At 44.0% G+C, this 22,384-nt stretch overlaps 1 protein-coding gene across 11 annotated transcripts in view; it reads left to right on the top strand.

The window, feature by feature from the left end:
- The first annotated feature begins 2,277 nt into the window (after positions 1–2,277).
- GRID1 (glutamate ionotropic receptor delta type subunit 1) overlaps positions 2,278–22,384 on the top strand; it is a 587,031-nt gene continuing 566,924 nt past the window's right edge. For 10 of the 11 annotated variants that reach the window (XM_074590686.1, XM_074590680.1, XM_074590683.1 and 7 more), the window contains exons 1-2: positions 11,888–12,127; positions 14,239–14,394. In XM_074590686.1, coding sequence (XP_074446787.1) covers positions 12,049–12,127; positions 14,239–14,394 — 235 coding nt within the window. In that variant the 5' untranslated portion in view covers positions 11,888–12,048. Of the gene's footprint in view, positions 2,351–11,887; positions 12,128–14,238; positions 14,395–22,384 lie in introns of those variants that run through there. The other variant, XM_074590687.1, reaches the window with a different exon arrangement.

The raw sequence follows: 22,384 nt of genomic DNA, 5'->3' as shown, positions 1-22,384 counted from the left end.
GTCTAAATAGAAGAAATCATTCATTGTGTGTTTAAAATGCATCCTCTCAGGCCGTATTGGCCAAAGCACAATAAAATACGGTGGCAATCGCTGATGGAATTGAACGGACAGGATACTGCACTGAAAGTGAGAGAAGCTGAGGATTTGTGTCCGTGTACCTGGGTAGCAGGTGTCATGCAGGAACCACAAACACAGATTAACCTCCATAGGCAGCGGGGCAGCTTGTGCTTTCCATCTCTTTAACACTGCTAAGCAAATTTCTAGGGTTGCTCTCCATCTAGTGGCAGTTGGGCCTGTAGATGGCCTACATAGCCAGGGTATGTATCCACATAATGGAAACGTCTGAGCTTGTGATTTTTTTAGTAGTAATGATCTATATAAATATAATATTGAGTGCATGATCGGGTGATGATCTATGACTTTGAAGGACCTGATAGATTTTATTTCTGCTCATGTGGTTTTGTAGTCAGGCAATGATGTGAGTGGGTGGGCAAAAATAAAAGGACTGATGTCACTGGTGGAAGGCTTCAGCTTCTGGGGCCAGAAATGCTGCTGCTGAAAACAATACTGAGCCCAGATTATAATGAAAAGTTACTCATCCCAGGTTACTACACAAAATCCATGTATCCATATCTACTTTCACTTTGAACAGGGAAGAGAAAAAGTCATCGTTACTACCATATATCAGGCATTGCGAAAAACTTGTTGAACTGGGTGTCTTGTGCATGCTGGGGTGAAAAGAAAAAAACTTGTGGGAAAAAATGTATGTCTGTTAAATTAAGTACTCCACCTAATAATTACATGTGCATGTCAGGTTTTAAGAAAACAAAGTGGTGCTGCTTGTTTGTTTGTTTTTTAAATGGATGAGAGGATATAACTATGCATTGATAAAGTGTACCAAGAAGCACGGTTATGCAGGGATATGTTTTGTTATAATTGTTCCTTACTATAATAGCATTTCTCTTCAATGTGGAATTAGAGGGAGGTAGAAGTTCACTAAAAGGTGTCTGTAATGTGGTTATTAAGAGGCTTCTTTTATGTGTATAATGCAAAGGTGGTCGGTAGCTAGTTTGTAGTAAAAAGAACTTCTGAGCTTTCAAAGGAAATCCAAGTAGGTGGCAACAGAGCAGTGGGAGAAGATTGCATGGCTGAGGCAAAACTGTCCAGCAGCACTCCATGGTGTAATAGTGCTGAGAGCAATTGCGTTCTTCTGGGTGGAGGAGGGCTCTGAACAACAATGGCAGTGACATGAAGGACCTGTGCAGAACTGACAATTTCACTGTGCTGATCCTCAGCCACTCTGACTTTCTTCTCTTATTGTATGGAAATTTTGGTTTTGCCCCGTGCTGAGGGGAGGGCAAGTCACTCTGTTTGGTGGTCTGTTCCTAAATCAAATGTAGAAGCTTTTCAGGGTTCAGGAGGACTATGGCACTTGCTGCTGGTCCTCTTGTGCTCCTCCCTCTAAACCGTGTTAATTAATTTTACATAGATGAAGGTGGTGGAGCAGCTATGACTTTTATTCATTTCTTAGGACTGGTTTTCCCTTAATTAAGGGGAAATCCATGAACGCAGGTTGGAAAGAGAGGCTTGGAGTAAACAATAGGGCGTAAGGGTGGCAAATGCTTCCATGTCACCTATCTCTCCTAAATGCATTTTACTTGGTAAATTATAGGAACTATGTGGAGTGATTGAATAATGGGTGCATCTTCAATTAGTGTTTCTACTGTAATTCTTAGGAGACTGACTGTAAATCTGACCCTTGAAAGAGAAAGCTGTCTTTCTTAATAAGCCTGGGTCAGGTGGTAGAGTCAAAGCTCTGAACAAAACACTGACGAAAGTAAAAATGTTATTTATCCATAATGGTAAGTCCATCACAAGCATAAGTGACTAATAACAATTTAGAGGTAATGCTCCAAACAAGCCTCAGAAACAGAAGCTTTCTTTATTGTAACACATGACATAAGGGTCACTGCATACTTCAGGTTTTTATATTCCTGGTGTTTATAAGTCCTGAGAGTAGAACAAGGAGTTTGTGGTTAGAAGGGTGAAGCCTGACTATTCTTGGGAGGATACTGTATGAGGAAAAGGATGTTTAGCTACTTGGGTAACAGGTTTTGTGGATCTGCAGATAGACCAGCACAGGTGAAAGCACTGATGCACTCAGTGGCCTTCCTGGCAGGAAGAAGCCAGAAGTGAAAAAGAATGGTCCTTGTGCATTATTGCAAGATATCCACTTAGCAAGTTGGGATTAAGCTGGCAAAGCAGTAAAATAAGTAGGAGATTTTTACCAGCATGGGAGCCATTGAGGATATGAGAACAAAAGCACAATCCGCACAGAAATCTTGGAGAGGTATTTAAAAGTTATTTTTGGAATGGAGTAAGCAGCACCCTAGGGAAACTGGTCAAGTAATGACATGGTGGTGATAAATCTGGAAGACTGCTTGGGAGCATGAAAACTCTGTAATGATTTTGTACCCTCAAATATGTCATTTGAAATGTAGGTGCAAGGATATGCTTTGGGTTTGAGCTTGATATTTTTTTTTCCTCCCCAACCTTCCTCTCCATGTAAAATTTATTTAATGTAAAGAGTTCTTCCACGAGTAGTTTGCTATACTTGCTTGTAGACTCTTGTGTGACTCAGAGCAGTATGTGAAGAATCTGTGTTTCCAGGGAGCAGAAATCCCTACCTAAATATGCTCTAAAAGGTCAAATTCAATTTAATAAATTCATTTCTCAGGAAAACAAGCATCTTTCTTAGCTAGTGGGGGGGGAAGGTTTTGCATTTAAAAAAACCTCTAAACGTATTATAGCTGTGTAAGTGTGAAGTGCTAAAAGTTCATATTACTGAAACCATACTGGTGTAAATCCTCAATACGCGTTGAAGTCAGTAGCATTATTCATAATTCTATTATATAGTCTCTGTAAAGAAAGGAGAGCTTCTGGGAAATGCAATTCAAATTTGGTCTTGAAGTACTTATCTAAGGGCTGTATCCTGCCAGCATTTTTAAAATAAGAGTTGTAATCAATGCCATTGCTTAAAAATCAATGTTGCCTGGTATAGTCATATGTGATAATACAGTACTGCAGCAGACAAAGCTATTTCAACTGCAGACTTGCATTCAACTGGATAGTATATAGCTGTAATATAATATATTGCTCTATAATGCAGCACAGCTTAGATTGGAAGCATGACAGAGTGTATTAAATGATATTATGGAGGTACTGGAGAACTTGGGATCTTCAGAAACCTTTGGTCAGTGAAGTTTCACAAGGATGCTTTGACAGGGACTGTGACTCATGGGGAGCTGGATGCTTAAAGTGGCTCTTGTTTTTTTTATCCTCCTTGCCCTTTGCATAAACCCTTTACTGCAATATTTCTGAGTTGTCAGAAGACCAGAAAAAATGTTTGGGTCTCTTTATATTCTTTCTTTCAGAACTGGTGAGCCAGATGTGTAAAGTAATAGTTTTAAGTTCATTTCTAATAGGAATCAATAAAAAGAGGTCATTGTTTCCAGTGCTTTCAGGTGTTGTGTACCAGGAACTGAAGTATTTTGGAGCTCTTAAACTAATTTGTATTTTTACTGTGGCATAAATGTATATACTGTAGTAATAACACTGAAGCGGTGCTATGTGGAATGCTACAAAGCCATGGAGTCCTGGGTTGCCTGTTCACTCTGGCCACACGATAAAAACTCCTGCAAATCTATCTGTGATATACACTTATGTTTTCAACATAAGCTTTATACTGGGGCTGTGTAAATGGGAACGGATAGGTGGTGAAGGGATGAGGCACCAGTAAGATGTGGCTTGTGTGACTTAAACCATTGGAAAGGTTGTGAATGCCTGTATGTGTTCATAGGCGGGAGGGTTCATGGAAATAGCTACTTTTCAGGCAGCAGCATAAAATACCCACAGAAAATCAACCTGACATGAACAAACTTGTTGACACAGAGAAACCTACCTGGGTTAGAAAGCTACTACTCTGATCATACACAAAAACACCCTCTACAGCCCAGAAGTAGGAAGGAGGCGATGTGCTTTTCTTTTTCTCTTCTCTCCCCCTTTCTCACCAGGCCATATGGAAATATTTCAAGGTGGTTTGTGTTTGGGTGGTTTTTTTCTCTCTCTTTCTCAAGAGGTGTGTGTTCTTTCCCCGCTCCTTCCCCAACACTTAGTCATCAGGACACCCCTTTCTCAGGTGGGAGACCTAGTTCAGGTGCCTACTCTAGCAGAATTGAAGAAGTGACCTGAATGTAACCAAGACGGGAGTATAACCAGCTTGTAGTTCTGGGTAGGCTTGCCTCTAGAGCTTTTCCTGTCCTTCCCAATATAAGGTGTTGTCCCCCGATTAAAAAATTGAAAGAAAAAATCATTAGACAGCTGAAGTCCTGTCACTCAGGTCAGCAATGGAGCTTGGATACTGAACATTTGCATCCAGACTCAGCTACATGGAATGGGCTGGTTCCAAGGAAGGACCACATGAAGCATTTTCTGTTTGAAATTACTCTAAATATCAGAAAACTTTTTATAGTCTCTGTATGATTTACAAACTTGAAATTACTTAAATTACCTGTTTGATCAGCCAAAAATAAACCTACCTTGTTTCCCCTACACCTCCTAGAGAAGTAGGGCAGCTGAATGAGTGCCGTAACTGAGGAAAGGAACTTGATGTTCTTGTTCACCCTTAAATTGAGAACTGAATACAATGTTCATGCAACAGTCCACTCAATTAGTCATGAAATGAATTGGTGACTGTGGTGGGAATGGAGCCCAGGAATCGTGGTCCCTCTGCTCCAATGGCTGGATCGCACTGCCCTTTGAAAAGATCCCCTTTTTGGAGTAGGAAATTTAAGAAATGCCATGGCAGTTTACCATACTGGTTGGCCTGATTTATTTTCTTCTTTTTTTTCTTTGTTTTTTTTTTTCTTTCTTTCCTCTAAGAGACAGAAATACAATAAGCAAAGGCTTTGCTAGGATAAATTTTGAAGTCAGGCATGCAATGAGAGTCAAGCTGATATTTCTGCTATAAAATCTTCATTTCATTCCTTCCTGGAAACACTGGTATAAATTATGAACTCCATGACTGGCAACCATTTCCTGAAGAGAATGTAGATCCTTGGGAGAATATACTCTCTCCTCCTCTGTGTGTGTGACTGCCATTAATGCTAATGGAGTTACCAAAAAGGCAAATGTGCCCTTGTTTGTACAAATGGCTGCAAAGTAGATGTTGCAAAAAGACACTGGAAAAAAAATATTCCATGACACAGCACTGCCAGTGAAAAGAGAGGCCTTACCAATGGGAGAAGTGGCCCATTGTGAGACAGTCATTAAATATAATATGGTTTAGAATGGACTGTTGAGAAACATTGGGGTTTCTTAAAGGTAAAATTATTTTCCACTTAGAGTACTTTCCATTGTGAGGCTTTTAAAGGACTCTGCACAAACAAACTGTATCAGTATTTAGTGATAGCAAAAGACTGAGTTAGTGCAATTGAAAAGGTCCCTGTTCTTTGCCTGAGATGCAGCAAAGGGCAGTGTTCAAGTTCCTGGCTTGTAGCAAAATCTTTCTGCTTACATCACTCCTCAATGGCGTTTGCAGTGAAGTAGGAACAAACACATGATCAGTTACCGTGTCTTGGCTGGAGGGCAGAACTTTTCAAATGTACGTATTCAGACTTTTCTGGCTATCTGCTTCACCATGCAGCAGTTATCGGTTTTGTTACTGTCTAGATGGGTAAAATGAGAAGTAGCAAGAATACAACTTTTCCAGAGTCTTCAGCCAGCTGAAGTGAACTGCAGGATACTTCTAGTAACTTGCTTTTTCCTTTGGCTGGTGTACCCACCTTGCGCTTTCAATCAATTCTAACAAAACGAGGGTATATTCTTACAGTCAAGTTTTGATAAGTCTTTGATAGTGGGAGTACTGGGAAATGTATTCACAATGAAGTATCTATACAACATAGGTATGATTCTTGGCTTTTTATTACCTGAGAAAGTGTGAGGTTGGTCAGTATATATTTATGGTGGTTACACAAGTAATGAGATCTGGGGGTTTTCTTGTTTTGTTTTGTTTTTTTTTTTTTTCACATTTGCCTGTCTCTCTTCGTTGCTGTGATGGCAGAGGACAGCTGTCCTAGCAATGCCTCGTCATCTATAATAGGTGGCTCCTTGAACAGCTCATGAGACTGGACAGTGTGTACAATGTGGACGGATCAATAAGAGGCATGCAAGATGTTTTTTAATAACTAGTAACCAGTTGGACAATGGATGCAGTATCATTTCTACTCTCTTGTCGGCCTTAACATCTGGGAGCAGGAGTTCTTCTGGAGAGGATTTTATGTCTTTGGTGGAGAATCTTGTAAAAAACTTTTCCCCTCATCTGAGTGCCAGTGAAGCCAGTTCATGTCTTGATGTGGCTACTATTACTTTATGAATAATTAAAAAACATTTTTACTTGGGGAGCTCACATTCTTATGTATGTAACAAAGAAGGCAACTATACCTACTTTGCTCCTTTTTTAAAAAAAAAAAAAAGGTTCACTGCTTAGGAAAACAAGCTTACAGCGTTTAGCCTTTTCCAGTCAGTGTCCAGTGGATATAATGCCAAGGAACTTGCTTAGCAGTGAAGGAGAAAGGGTTTTTCCTGTGAGTTACCCTCACATCCCGAATGGTAATGATAAAGGATTCTTTGGCCACCTGTGTGTTAGAACTCTCCACAAAATACGTATTGGTGGTATTAAAATGTTGTGAATAAACAGATTCCTTTTGAGTTTCTCCTGAATCAAAGTGTTTATTAAATACAAGTGCAAGATAGAGATTAAATTTACCAACACTGATACATCTTGCCTTTGACTACATTAAGAGTGCATTTACACAACTACGAAAATGTGGGAGGCTGGAAAAGCCTATAAAGGGCCCTCACCTATTGTAAAGAAAATGCCCATTAAAGAAAAACAGGGCATCAAAAGGCACAGTTGGAAGAGAGCAGTAGGGAAATAAATATGAATCTTATCAAGATGCAACAGATATTGAACCGGTGGAATTAAGCAAAAATAAATATGAATTAAATCAAATCTATGCTGTGTGTACTCTGCTGAATTAAATCAGGTAAAAATCTGGAAAGAATAGTGCTTTGCCTTCCTTACGGCATCTTAAAAGGCATGTCAATCCAAATAAAATGTTGACAGTAGCAAAGTTTCAGATTGTTAGTAGGCACACAACAAATTAATCAAGAATGTCAACCATCCCGCAAAGAACTCTTTAGTTCAGCAGCCTCTTCTTGCAGAGAGACTCTAGTCCATTACTCCTGGAAGATTATCATACTATGCTATCAACCATGAAAAGAGAAAAGAAGTTTTCAATAAGCTAAAGGAAGCTTCAATAAAGCAACTGAAACCTCAGGCTGTCACCACAGGAGAATGACAATCAAATGATTTTTTAAACATAAACATCCACAGAGTTAGGAATATATAGTAGGTTTGAGGTTTTGCATTATAATTTCCAAAGAGAAGCAGAGCTGTTAAATTTCTTATTCTAAAATGCAAGGAAATTCGACTTGTGTGTGTGTGAACTGTAGATATCTTGGCTATTGGGAAGGAGGGAGAGTGTTAGCATGTTGTGTATTACAATCTTTTGAATACTTTTTGTTTTCATTCTTTCAGCTGCATAGACTGAGCAGTTAACAATTGGAGATATTTGCTGCATCTTTATACCTGTGTAACTGACATAGAGGAGGAGTTCCATTCACTTTCAGAGGCAATAATAGTCATTGCTACACATACACACATAGTAGATATATAGGCACATATTTTAGGGGCTAGCTCTTACCTTAGCTAGGTGTAAATGCATGGACCATTATGAATTTGTGCTGTTGGGAGTACTAGAGAATCACCCCCTCCTCCTGCTAGAGATAAAGATTATTGAGAAAACTCTAGGGGTAGCTTTGGAGAAGATTATTTCCCCTGTCTAAACTACCTAGACTATGAGTCGTCATTTTCTTCTTTCCCTTCCCAAACAAGAACCATAATTTCCCTCCAATGCTTCTCACACTGTTTTCAGCACTTAACATTGTCCCAGTTTTGTGTGGGGAAGCCTCATCTTAGCTATAGTAAATGGGTAGAAGTTCGGAGAAGACAGGAAAAATGCTGAATCTTAAAGGCACTCCATTTATTCTAAGCATAGGCTATGATACAATAAGAGACTCAATGTTCTGGTCTTGCAGAACTCCTGCTTATGAAGCAGCTTTGTAAATGCTCAGTGAATGTGAGGGGCTTTCCAGATCCAGGCATATCCTGCAGCTGTAGTTCTGGTGATGTCTTTCAAAATGTGTCTCGTTCCTCTTGTGGCAGCACAGAGAGACAGAGCCCTGGGCGCAAAGCTCTGAGCGTGGCACCGCACGAGCCTTTCAGTTCAACTTTCTAGGATATTCTATGTTTTTAACTGCAATGTAGTTTTCAGAACCTTACTCAGGCCATTCTCTTGTAGCAAAACCGATTTGGTACGGGTTTCCTACCATGTTTGTTCTGACAACAGAAATAAGCACAGCAGTAGCTCATGATAGGTTAGCTTAAAATTACTGCAGTGGTTTGCAAAGGTAATAGAGCTGTTAGAGATGTGCATAGAATTGCATCTGTTGCTACGGAGCTGAACTTTGAATAGTGACTGTCAATCGAGTTGGGCATTACCTTGCATATTTCTAATGAGATGTCATTCTTCTGTCAGTACTGTAAATCCAGTGGTACCTTAAGTAATAAGGTGTAATGAGTTGTCCCCTACGCAATGATGATGGAATATCATGGAGACTTATAACATTCTTAATATGCAAAATGGCAAAATGGATTAGCCTTTTAGTGCCGACTGCTGCATCTAAACAATGTACACCCACCGCAAAATGTCAGCGCTCTACAGATTGCAAACGATGAATGGCAGAATTGAAATGAGCTCTCTCGTTTATACTGGGCTTAGAAATGCAACATCAATAGCTTTTTTGGAAGGAGGGAAATAATAGGGGAAGGAGTAGTAAGTGTTATAAGAAACATAATCCAAGCCAAAGGTAAAAAAACCAACAAACCAAACAGGTGGAGGGGGAAGACAAAGAAAAGATAATGCATATAATGGGGAAGAAAAAGGTAATGCAGCCTGACTTAAATCAAGTTTTAAACCGGACATCATGAAGTTTAGATGCTGCAACTCTCCATCTTGCAGAGCTGCTACTGAAGTTGCAGTTCTCTTTGGTGTAGTGGATCTGTGTAAGTCGTTTTGTACTTTGCACGTTACAAATCAGGTTTTATGGCATTTGAGATTTCTTCTAGGCATTTTCCTTGTTTGTTGTTGTCCTCTGACTGTGGCAAATAGCCTTCTCCCCCTTTTTTGGGGCCTGATTCAGTTGGTCTGTTTTATTGTATTCTGAGCTCCTGTACTCCTCCCCCCACGCCCCCGGGCAGGGACTGGATCCTTTTCTGTGTGCAGAATGTTTGGTCCTGGATTTCACAGGAAATTTTCTAACTTGTCCAGTTCACTGGATTTAGATTTTTAATATTTTATATTACTATTTTACTAATATTAAAATAGAAGCCAGAGGCATCCCAGCTGAGGTCAAGACCTCGCTGTACAAACTTAAGTAAGGGGCAAGCCTGCTCCCCAGTGCTTGGAGAGTAACCGACTGGTGTTTGGATGCCTGCATAAATTGTGGGGTTAATAGCTGCATATTTCTACAGGTTTCAGGCTAGGATGCCAAAGCACTTTTCAAACACAAATAAATTTAACCTCCTTTCCTCTATGGAAGTCAGAGATTGGTTCTGTGGTAACACCTCCTCCTCCTGTAATTCCCACACGTGTACTTGTTACTGACATATATATGACTGTGGTCAATATAGGTGCTTAACTTTTTAAAGAGACTGTGTAAGTCACTAAGTGTGTATTGATTTGAAGCAAATGTAAATTAGAATTAATTTTGACTCGCTAACATAGTCAAATAAGGAACATTTCTATTGATCTTTGTCCCAGAAACCAATTATCTGGATTAAGTGTTTTTATTACATGAAATACAGCACGTAGTATATATCATTCTGCATTGATCAGTGTGAAATTGCATATTTAATACAAGGATTGTAAGTAAGAGTAGTTAACAAGTGATTTCTTCTTAAAAGTATATCTTGTTTTATTTGCCCCCTGCTTTTCCCTGTTCAAAAGCTGTGCTTGTAACTACCACTGAATAGGAGGCTGTTGACGCATGTGGATCAACGGGGATTCTTGTTCATATCATTTCCATTTCAGCTTCCTTCCCTTTCACTCTGCTCCATCTATACTGTGTTCCCTCCCGCTTCTGCCTCCCCAGCCACTGTAAAGCTTATCTGTATTGCCTACTCCTTGGCATTAAGCATTTTTTGCTGTACTGTGCTCTGCAAGAAAAACTGTTTTCTATATTAAATAAATACATTGCAGCAATCTCTCATGTGCGCAAGCGGTGCTAAGTATCTGGAGAATTTAGGAGCACATGTACAGGTGATGGTTATAAAAAGTATGCAGAGTTTACATGGCAGTGCGGGTGTAATGACAGGGGGAGCAGCCCGTTGGCCCCTCTGTGTTCAGACCCCCGGGGGTAAGCAGGCGGTGGCCCCGTCCTTCCCCCGCCGAGTCCCCGAGCTCTGGTGCTGCTTCCCCGGGAGCAGGATCCGGCCACCGGCGCTTTGTTTCTAGACTTGCTCTTAAAAGACGGCGACCTCCAGGAATCGCTCTGCCTCCTGTTACCCAAACGTTGACATTATCTGTATGTATCGCTATAGCGGTCCGTGCCTCAGCCCCACAGCAACTTAATAATCTTGGTAACATCCTGCTCTCGACTCATTTTCTTGGCAGTAGTTTTAATTACGTTTCGGGCTCCTGAATGAATTTGTTTTCTCTGGATCCTTGGCATATTGAGACGCTTGTCACGTTTGGGTGCCTGCAATCACTGATGCGTTTGTTTTAGGGGATGAATTAGTCTTCTGAGCCTGAGCATGTCCAATTTATGAATTAGATTTCATTGAAAGCTAGAACAAAACAAAACAAGAAACGGTTTTGCTGTACCGCTTTTCTCCCCCACCCCTTCGCCCCCGGCGCAGGGGTAAAAATCTCCCATTTCCATTTCCTTGTCCAACGCGGATCATGTCCTGGGCCCGAGCGTGTGGAAGGAGGAAGGAGCACCCCACCACCACCTCGGCTCGGTGCCCCCGCGCCGCCCCCGCTCGCCGAAGTTGGGCGAGGGGCGGCAAGCGCAACCCCGCGACCCCTCCCTCCGCGCCCTTACCTCCGGGGGCGTCCCACCGCGCCACGTAGTGCAGGGCCGCGTCGCGCCGCGCCGGGGCTGCGGGAGGCCGCGCAATGCGGGGGCGCTGGGCGCCCGCCGTGGGGGGGTTGCAGCCCCGCGGGAGAGCCGAGGAGTTGCGGAGCCGCCTTGCCCCCTCCCCTCAGCTCCCTGCGCTTAAAGCATCGGCCCCCTACCTCTCTCCCCCTGGGAGATATACACACACTATATCTATATATTTGGATATATCTATATATATATTTAATTGCAATTATTTTCCCTGTTCTTGCACAGCCATCCCACTTCCTCGCGGAGCCGCGAACTCCCCGCCGTGCCGCCTGGGCGCCCCAGTGCCCGTGCCCCGGCGGCACCGAGCGCCCAGGCTCCGCAGTCACGTGGCGCGGGGGGCGGGCGGCGGCGGCGGGGGGGGGGGCCGCTCCGCAGTTCGCGGTCTGCCGGCGCCCCGGCACACACCGAGCGCTGGAGGCTCCGCCGCGCCGCCTGCCAACCCGGGATCTACCTCTGTGCTTTTTGAGCCCCGGCTTTTTTTTTTTTTCCCCTCTCTCCATCGCCCGTTTTCCTCAATCTTGGAAAATTCTTGGGGTGCTGGGGGAATTTGGGATTTTTTTTGTCCAAAGGGGGGGGGCGTCTGGGCATCTCCCCCCCACGCCCGCTGCCTCGCTCCACCTGCCCTTGCGCCTTTTTTCTTCTTTTCTGCTGTCTCTCCACCAAACCCGGGCTGATGTGCTGTGCGAGAGGCTGGAAATGGAAGTGTTGATGCTCTGGCTTTTCCCCTGGATATTTCAGTGCGTTTCGGTGCGGGCGGACTCCATCATCCACATTGGTAAGAGAGGGAGCGGGGGGGTTGGAGAGGGACGCGGTAGATAAATAAATAAATGAAGGAAGCGTCTCGTTTAACCCTGGTAATGTCACAGGCAGCGGTTGAACCCAACTCCGCGGAGAGACAGGAGGAGGGAAGGGAGAAAGGCAGATGAATTCCCCCCTCTTCCCCCCGACTATAAAGTTAGGGGCGAAACGCCGGCTGTGCGCCGGGCCGAGCCGGGCTGCGGGGCCGGGAGCGGGCGCGGGGCGGGGGAACCCGCCGGGGCTGCCGCTGCGGTCTCCCATGTGGCTGGGGAGCCTGTACTTGGACCTGTTTGCGTGGAAAGGCTTTCTTCTCCCCCCGCCATCCCCTCCGCGCCTCCTCACCACCGAACACAAACAACCGCCCCCAACACCCGAGCAGGAGAAAGGCATAATCTGAACGTGCTGGTAGGGAAAACTTTCGGGGAGATAATCCCCTGGTTTCCATCCCCTGTCTAGCAGGTGTCAGCCGAGCCGGAATGCGGGGGGAGGAGGGGGGGGCGGGGAATTTGGCTGGGAACGGTTTAGAAAGGCGAGATTTGCAGTGTCTGTGTGTGTGTGTCTCTGCGCGCAACTGTTGTGGTTTGAATAAGATCTCATTAAAACCCCTGGGCAGCAAGAAGGCTGGATCAGCAGTGGAAGGAAAAGAGGGATGAATTAAGAGGCAAAGGGAAGGCTGATGTGAACTTTTATGGCTTCTGGGAGCAAGGCACGGTGATGTCCGCGGGAAGCCTGGCAAGCAAAAGCGAGGCTCTGCAGTCACCTTTTGGCTGGTGTTGAAAGGTAGCAGCAGGAAGGAAAATGAGGATGTTTAGGGGCGGAGAGTGGGGTGAGAATCACTTGTGGAGGATGATAGAGGAGGAGACGGGAGTACGGCCGGGAAATGGAAAGCCGTAATTCCCACCAGCCTTTTGGGGAGGATGGGAGATCAAAAAAAGGAGGGGGCCGGGGCGGGAGAGATCCTGGCCAGGGGAGGCTCCACGGAGGCGGCAGGAAAGTCCCGTGTCGACCTGGGGCGGGGAAGGGGAATGGGGGACCAGCCCTGTAACAAGTTTCCCAGCAAGGGGCGGCAGCAGCGGCTCCGTGGCCGGCGGAGGAGGCTCCGGTCGGCGCCGCTCGCCTCCGGAGCCTGGGGGCGCAGCCAAGGCAGACAGCATTGCGGAGCCATTAAGGAGACGGGGTCAGCCCTGACCGCAGCGGGGAACTCCGGCCCCGGGGTGCTCCCCGGGGCTGGGCAGAGCCCGGCGGCAGCGGGGCCAGCCCCGCGGGGAGGCAGTGGGGCCGCCTTGGGGAAGTGCCCGGGCCGGGGGCGAAACAACCTCCGCAGCTCTCCCCCTCAGCCCCCTGGTTCTCCTGCGGGTGGATGGTGTCACCTCGGCTTCTCCTCGCACGAACTTCAGCCCGAGTGGTGTTTGCTAACTAACTCCTCGCAGAAATAGCGGTCCGGTGGGCAGGAGAAGAGAGCTGCTGTGTGCAGAATTGTGATTTCACACGGGCTGCAGCCACAGGCACACACGGTGTGAATCAGCAGGACTTTTCCAGGCTGGGGGATAACGTTTTTATCGTTTTGGTTTTGTTTTTTTTTTTTTTTTTTTGGCTGTTTTGCTGCCAGCACGGAAGCTCCCCCAGCGCGGCACCGCACAGGGCGGTAAGCCTGGTGCGGGCACACAGGCGCTCCGCTCCGTTGGGAGGGGATCTTATGTAACGCACATCGCCAGATGTTTTCACGTTAACTGTATAAACAGGGCAGTGAAATTAAAGCTTCCAGGTTACTGGACACAAATCCTGGCTTTCACGTTCCTGTGTGCATGTGAGCCTCAATAAAACCGCTGCCCGAAAGGCAGCAGCCCAGGGGGCGGCGAAGCAGTGGGCAAAAAGTTGGTCAAATTCGCAAGCCCGCTCCCTTTCCCGTCCCTGGCGAAGCCAGTCCCTCACTCCGGCGTGGCTCCCGGCCCCACAGGAGCCCGCTTCCCCGCCTGGCACCGTGTGAGGCGGCCCGGGCATTCCACGGCGCAGGGGGGAGCGGGGGTTCTGGGGCGGCGAGGAGCGGGGCCGAGCCCTCCTCACCCTCCGCCGCTTTCCTCCCCGTAGGTGCCATTTTCGAAGGCAATGCTGCCAAGGACGACGAGGTGTTCAAGCAGGCTGTGTCGGATCTGAACCTCAATGACGACATCCTCCAGAGCGAGAAAATCACTTACTCCATCAAGCTCATAGAGGCCAACAACCCCTTCCATGCGGTGCAGGAAGGTGAGAGCCGCGGGGCGGCACCCACGGGGCGGGTGGACTGGGCGCCGGGACGGGGCTGGGAGCGGACCGTTCCCGGCCGGTTGGCGGGGAGGAGGTTTCAGCGCCGGTGACAGCCCGGACCTCTCCTGGTGCTCGGCTGGAAACTTTTCTTCGGTCGGGGGTTGGCGCTGTCTTACAAGGAAAGGGGAGGGACGGCGCGGTGCGGCGGCTGCGGCGCTGTGCCCAGCCCACCCGTGCCCAGCCGCTCAGCGCAGGGCGACCCACGCTGGGGGCGGCACCCGCGGGAGAGCCGGCAGGGCAGGGGGGCTCCAGGTCGGTCCAGGGTCGGAAAGCGCCCCCCCTCTCGCCGCCCCTGCGGAGGGAAGGCCAGGCCCCACCGCCGCCCTCGTCCCCCCCAGGCAGGGCGTACGCGTGGACACGGCAGGGCAGACGAGGGGGTCCCATCCGGAGGGGGGGGGGTTCGTGCGGCGCCGAGGGGCCGGGCAGGAGGGAGTCGATGCTTGCGGGAGTTGACGGGGCACAAACCGGCACCGCTACCTGCGCATCTGCCCCTGCGCCCCGCAAGGGGAAGGAGGGCTGGGGCGGCCGGCGGCGACAGCGCGACCCTCCATGTGAGAGAAGCTCCCTCCCGGGTGGCGGGGGAGAGGGCAAGGTGGCCGAGTCACCAAGGAAAACCTTCCCAGAGTTTACAAGATCTGACAAGTAGCTACATAGGTAAATGATTTCAATTAGATTTTTGCAAAGGGAAATGTTTAAATTAATCAGCTTGCCTTTACAAATAAGACTTTAAAAAGATATTATTTGGGATTTAATGAAGCCAAGGTTAATTATGGCCTAGGTTATTTCAGAAGCTGTGTTTTTCAGTAGTAATTATTCTAGAAACTGAGAGCTATTTATATACCCAGACTAGAATATTTAAAAAAATGATTCATCACCAGCCTTACCCGTAGTCTTACAGAGCACAGAGTGAATCTTTTCCCTGTAAGAAAATTTGCATTAATCCATATGTATTTATGTCTAAGTTGTGTACATGGAAATTATGGCTACAAAATTACACCAAATGTTAATTTTCGTGAACTCTGAACAATTTCGTCTGCTATCTTTTTTCCTTAGAGTAGGTGCTAGTTAATATCATGCACATTCAGAAGAAACAGCAACATATACCTTTTCAAGGACCTGATCCCATTAACAATAGGATTCTTCTTGCTGCTCTGAAAGCTTAGCAAGGCTGTATGAAAAAATATTTATGAAAATGGGAAGAAGGGGACTTTAAAACAAAACTCCACCCACATAGTTAGACACCAGAGAAAAATAAAAATCTCTAAATAATGGTGGGTTGATTTATTGGCAAAGATTAACTCCGAACAATTGGATCTTCTTACATTTGCAAAAGCTCAGTGTCCTATATTGGAGCTTATTCATATTCATGGAAGTGACAGTAGTTGGCTAGCTGAACAATTGCTTTCAACAGTGTCTCTTCTCAGAAGTAAAACTTTATGAAACTATTCTGAATGCCCTGGGATCTGAGCTGACAGTCTTGTGGACAGAGTCCTTTTGCTCAGTTTTGTTGAAAGCAGAGAAGCATGACCAACTGGAGGATTCTTCTTGATCTAGTAGGGTTTTTATTTTTTTTAATTGGTTTATTTGCTAACCTTGGAGATTAGTTTGCATGTATATAAACTACTATGAAAACAAAATATCTCTGTTGAAAATCCATGCTGAAGCCATAGAAAAGACTCTGGTCAGATTTTTAATATCTTTGATGCAGAGTCTTTGTGCTACCTGAATATATGTAAATAAAGATGTTTCCTCCTATCCCTTCCAGGATGCTCTTTCAGGGTTCACGTGTCCATTGCAACTAGAATCGCCCTTTGATGAACTGATCCCACACTGGAGAATTTAGGAAGTGGTTGATGAATGTTCACAATTCCAAAGAGAAAATGTTCTCTGTCACTACTTCATTAAGGCATATTAATGCATCTTCTTTTGTGAGGGCTGTGAAATGATCCTATCTGCAAGTAAAACCTTGCCACGGAGCGAGAGCTAAGAGAAGAGCATCAGACTTTGCGCAATTTCGTGGCTTGTTTTGTTGGTTCAGGTCGGGTCTTTTTCTATTTAAGATTTAATTTCCTGCTTTTGAAACTGTTATACAACATGCTGACAGAATGATCCACGGGATGTACAAGATGCTGGGCTATTCTTACTGAGCAGTGTCTCTTTGCCCAGTGTTACTTGGTGTCATTCTGACTATTCAAAATCTCATTGTATTTCACCATACGGATGTCCTGCTCATTTTGGTAGAATATTGTGTATAGTAGTCAAAATAACCTGGAGCAAATCTGCTGCCCAGACTGCTCGCAGAATCTTGTTGCTGCTACGTAAAATGCCCTGACACCCACATTATTCTTCTGCAGTGTCTTTCTAAGCAGCGCCATGGAAATCAATGTTGCAAGCATTAGTTTCATAGCAATGTAACGTTTTACAGTAAAAACCAATCTGGAATAAAATTAGAACATTGCGATACTACCACCAGAATAGTTCATGCAATCAAACCAATCAAAAATATTGGTTTTATTTGAAGTGTCTTTTGCACAGTCTTGTGAGATGACATTGTAAGTTATTCCTTAAGTGCTTTTTAAAGAGTGCTGCAAGCAAGGACCTTCATTTCAATGATACTGTGCTGTTAAAATTATGGAAAGTCATTTCTACATGTAACAATGTCTATTACATAGCAACAGGACTTTAATTACTGATGGAGATAGTTTTTAACATGGATTTGACCTGGCATTTATTGTGCAGTTAGAGAACTTTTGCATGGGTAGTAAGCACAGAAGAGTAGTAACTGTAGGGTTTTCTCAGTAGGAGTAGTGCATTTGCAGAACTAAAGGCCAGACAGAAGATACCCTGTTTTTCATAAATGGAGTAGTTTTCAATGCTGGAAGGTGCTGAGAAGTGTCATAAGATTTTGAAGAAAAGCTTTAGGGACTTTGCTTTAGAGAGAGAAGGGGCACTACTGTGGTAGTTTCTGGTGACTGATGTAGGTAAATAAAATTCAGAGATCCTTTTCCTTCAAAGACTTGGTGAACGCTCATGTTAATAGTTGTGGTGGGTGCCAGAGAATAGTAATTAACAAAAAGTGTAAATTGTGTTCCATCTTTGTCTTCCATTTTTAATATACGTTGCAGAAACAAGATCCTGTTGTGCTGATAAGCAAAGAGATTGTTTTGGCCCCATCAAACTCATATTCTATGATAAAGCATGGCAAGTAGGTAGAAGGAATTCCAGTGGCAAGGGATGTAGCAGTAAAGAATAAACAGACCCTGGTGTAAGCGTAAAATAGGACTTCGTTGTCTCTTTGCGCCTACAAGCAGTCATTGCGTTTTGTAGAATGTTGCTTTTATGTATGTGGCAATTACTTGAGGGAAAAATTGTTTTTTCACTGACTGTCACGGGAGGAAAATATACATGCGGAATCATTGTTCTTTTCATATTATTTTAAGGAAATGAGCTCAAATCGCAAACATGATGTTAAATTATATCCTTACTTCCAAAAGAGCTAAGTGCTTGGTTTCTTTTAAGCGATTGAGATGTGAGATCATAAGTGCTTGTTTGTGTGTGGTGCGTATTTAAGCTAGTACTGTGGTAACCTTTCTGTGATTCAAGGATTCAAAAAAGCTCAAAGGTATCAGAAACACCTTAAAGCTTTCAGTTCAAATTGGGATTTTTGAGCCTGCCGTTGGTGTTGAAAAGGGACTTTGTGTATGACATATGGGTGGCAAAAAAGTTTCCAGCTGGGCTTGAAAACATGATGGCATGTTTAAACTAAAAACCAAGGAAAACTAATGTGTAAGTTTTAAAATGTTGTGTTTGGAGGGGGAATAGTTAGCTGTGAGTCAAAACTGGGGCATAGGAAAGCTAATACTATAGTGCTCTTCGGAGAAGGGATCCAAAGGAGCTAGTTGTTACTTGGAAGCTGCGAAACTTTAAAACCCTGTCTCTCAGTGGATGATGCTTGCACATCTGTGGAGCTTTCCTGGAGCTGAAACTTGCTGTTCTCTCTGCATAGCAATTTCAAATGAATTGTTTCTAATTTGAGCAGCCTTGTATGTGTGCTTGTTGATGTTAAAATGCTGTCAGCTCTGGAAACCAGAACAAATTTGGAAAATCAAAATGTGATTTGAGAGCAAGAATTGTGTTCCATAAATGGGTTTATTGTCAGTCCCGTGTATGCTGCTGTGGTTTCAGGGCAACTCTGAGCTGCTGATTTTTTGGATGTCTGTGTTGTATACCGTTGAGTGAATCTGATCTCTTATCATAGTCTGTAGGACTTGGTAACGATACATACTTGGCATAGTTCTTGAACTGTCTTGCCTCAGCACATGTATTTCAAGTTACTACCACACTTGCTTTCGAACAGTTTTATTTGTTGAGAAGGTATAAGCTGATCAATGTGTAGATAACTAAGATGAAATACAGGCCTGGATAACGGAACTCAGTGGCTCCATTGCTATTCTGGCATTTATTTGCCTGGCCAAAATCCCAAGTAGAGCTATACTTGTCATGTGTGCTTTGCCCAGTGGCAGGGAGTTGTGGAGGAGCGGTGTGACTTTATCCTCTGGGACTCTGTTTTAAGGCAGCGCAAGTGTCCCTTACTAGAAACCCACAGGTGGGCCAGAAGCTGCATCCTGGTGTTGTCGAAATGCTTCAGGTAAAGGACTGTTTTCTCTGTTGGGAAAAATTTAAACTTAGGTGGCTATTAAATATAGAAGAGGAAGACCTAACAACAACCGTGAAAAGATATCCCTGCGTCATGGTAATAACTCTTTCCTTGCTATTGGGTAAGCCCAGATCCAGCACCATATAAAGCTACATCAAACGTGTTTGTGTAAATACAGATTAAGACATTTTGTTTTGTTGAGCTATAGTTTCACATGCCCCAGAAATGGAGGTTGTTTCTAGACTTAGAATGTTTTAATACTAGAAGGGAAGAGTAGAGAGAAAGGAAAGGGAATATAACAAATGCAAACAAAGAAACAACAAAAAAGAAAATTTATAAAATACAGCATATACAGATTACCATTTTTTATAAAAAAACAAAGCTTTATTGATTTAACTGCATTGGATTGGGGAATTTGGGGCCTAGCTAGAAATCACAGACTGTACCTAGATTTTGAATGCAAAACATAAAAATTAAAAAATTCTCATCTGCCAGAATTGCAAAGGATTGTTTTATATCAATAAAGCATCGATTAATTTTTCTCAAGTACTTCTCTTGAGTCTTTCAGTGTCATGTAACTTTACGTGTATCTGCTCTTCCACGGCTTGCTCGAACACAGATTTCACACTGTTATCATCAGGATATAGGGTCTTGTTGGAAGTTTTTGACAGGTGAACTCTGAGCTCTCCAGAAAGAACATATTGTTACATACTTTTTATTTTCCCCCTAGTTTTAATCTGAGCTTTCAACACATTTTTAAAAAACAACCAGAAAGAGTGTAGGTAGGGGTTCCCTCCCGTGGTCAGAGAGGTCTTGCTGTGCAACGACACGTTTTTTCTAGTAGTCTGATGCAGTTAAAAGCTGTTACTCAGTGGGGTGAATGTGCTTAACAGTTTTACCTCCTTGTGCCCTCCGAGACCAGACCAAGACTTGTTAAGGACTGCCACAGTGAAGACATCTGTGACACTGTCATCTCCTTGTGCTTGTGTTTTTATGCTGTGTAGTTGTGTGGCTCAGCGGATTATAAACCAGAGCATTTTGCAGAGCCGAAGAAAACAACAAATTAAAACATCCATCTCGTCCCCTTCTTGCGGTTTTGTTATGCTGAAAGCAGGGACCTGCAGATGTCTTTAGTAAGAAGGAAAGGAGTCAGTAGCCCGTAAAGAAGCCCCTTTGGTGCTGAGGTTGGGAGGTAGGTTACAGATTGTGGGCAAACACGGCTTATTTTGTTGCTTCATTCCACTGGCGATTGTTACTTTGTAGCCGCAACTGTTTGGGTTCTGGTCACCATTTAACTGCAGGTGCAAAATATTTTGTACTTTGCGGAGGTGGTCCCTCTGAAACGTATCCCTGCTATGGTTTGGGATTTTTCCCAGGCTGTGCTGGGGTTAGTTACACCCTGGCCACATTCGCTCCTTTTGCAGAGGTTCCCATCATTTCAGGCCGGGGCTGAGCTGCCCGGGGAGCCAGCTCCAGACAGTGCAGCAGGCAGTGAGGAGTCGAGCGAAGAAGGAGGTGCTGCTGTGGGCTCCCACCTTAGCATCCCAGGGTAGAAAGGTTTTTTTTTTGTGGCAACACTGACAGTATGGATGGGACCTGTCTGGAGTCCTAGCCCTGCTTGGTGAAGGCTGGTGATGGGGAGGTGGCATGCTGAGTCTGCCACAGGAGGTGTCTCAGCCCCTGCTTGCTGTGGGATGATAGGGAATCCCGTGTTATTTTCGTGCTTTGCAATTAAAAGGGTTTTATTTTGTCTGAAAGATTTTTTTTTTCACTCCCTCCATCTGCGTAACAGGTTAAGCTCATTTCTTCTCTCTCTTCTAATATGCAGACTTGCTAATAATGCCTTTATTTCCATGTTGGGTGTGGGCCACCCATCTATTTTAAGGATCTCACACAGAAGAGTAGCTGCAGGTTAGGCTACAGTTCTTTTTCTGTACCTAATGGTCTTCCCTACTGATCCTGATGCCGAACCTGCGCATTTATCAAGGAGCTGCAGTTGGGTTTCTTATTCTAGGATTCCATTATAGAAAATATGCTACATCATTAACTAGTGTGCTAGAAATTATCCCAAAAGATCAGAAATAAGCGGTGTTCATAAAAATATTAGCTAATGTGTTTCAGGGTTAAAGATTTTCTTTCTATTTTTTTTTTCTTGAAGAAAATAATTTTGAGTGCTTTGGCTGCTTTTCTCAGTCATTACTGTGGAGGAGGATCTGTAAATGTGAAATGAGTATACAAAACCGCCTCAGCCTGATCTAGTTAAAATAACGGCTAAAGAAAATGGTCGTAAATTGCGAAATACAATCTGTGTATGTGCATATACATATACAGGCATGCCCATATACCCTGTACAAATAATTTAATTGCTAGACTTTCTGTAATGTGTCCAGCAGGGAGTATGCCTTTAGCCTTTCTGTGCTCAGAATCTTCCAGCTAGATGATTAGAGGATTGACTGTCTAAGTACTACGTTTTAAATTACATCTTCATACTTGCAGAATGAGATGAATTTAATATTTTGATGTGATTTATCATGCTATGGCTGAGCCATTCAGTGAAAGAAGTTAAAACTACACATTCTTTCAATGGAGGGGATGTCATCATGTTTATAAAACTGTTCATGACTTACCATAGTTATTCACTGGAAGGAAATCAAACCAAAACCTAGTTATACAACTACAATAGTGCCTGACCATAAGACTATGGAACACTAAGACTGTGGATGAAATAGTTACTTCAGATTTAACTTTTTGCCATTTCAGAGGAATCATAGTCAAACTCTTATTTGTTTTTTAGGCAAAGATCAAAATGTTTTTCATACTTTTATTCGTAATAAATTCCCTCTGAGGGGAATTTATTTGTGTGTCTTTATTTGTCTCTGTCATCTCACACTTAGAGGTGTTTTTTCAATTTGCCCCTCAGAAAAAAATTTACTTAGCATGCATTATTGGGAGTCATACTGCTGTGTGAGTCTTATAATTATATGAAATTAAACCTTTTTTTTTTTTTAGCAGCTGTCTTTTTTTATCGGAAAGTGCCCTGTTAGAATGGAAATGGCCCACAGAGCTATTGCTTTTCTTGCAAGAGATTTTTCCATAATTTACAAATATTTGAGTTAATGATTTTGAAAAATGGCTTCAGTGTTCCAATTTTGCATTTTGACAGGTTTTTCTGATGTAATAGAACTTGCAGTGATTTTTGTTACATACAGAAATGTTGTGTGGTTCTTTCCATTTGGAAATTTATTGAAAGAGGCCAAGTTTCAGACCAAGGAA

The sequence above is a fragment of the Larus michahellis genome, chromosome 6 (assembly GCF_964199755.1).
Source record: "Larus michahellis chromosome 6, bLarMic1.1, whole genome shotgun sequence".
Lineage (NCBI taxonomy): Eukaryota > Metazoa > Chordata > Aves > Charadriiformes > Laridae > Larus > Larus michahellis.
This window is presented reverse-complemented; position numbering and strand designations above follow the sequence as displayed.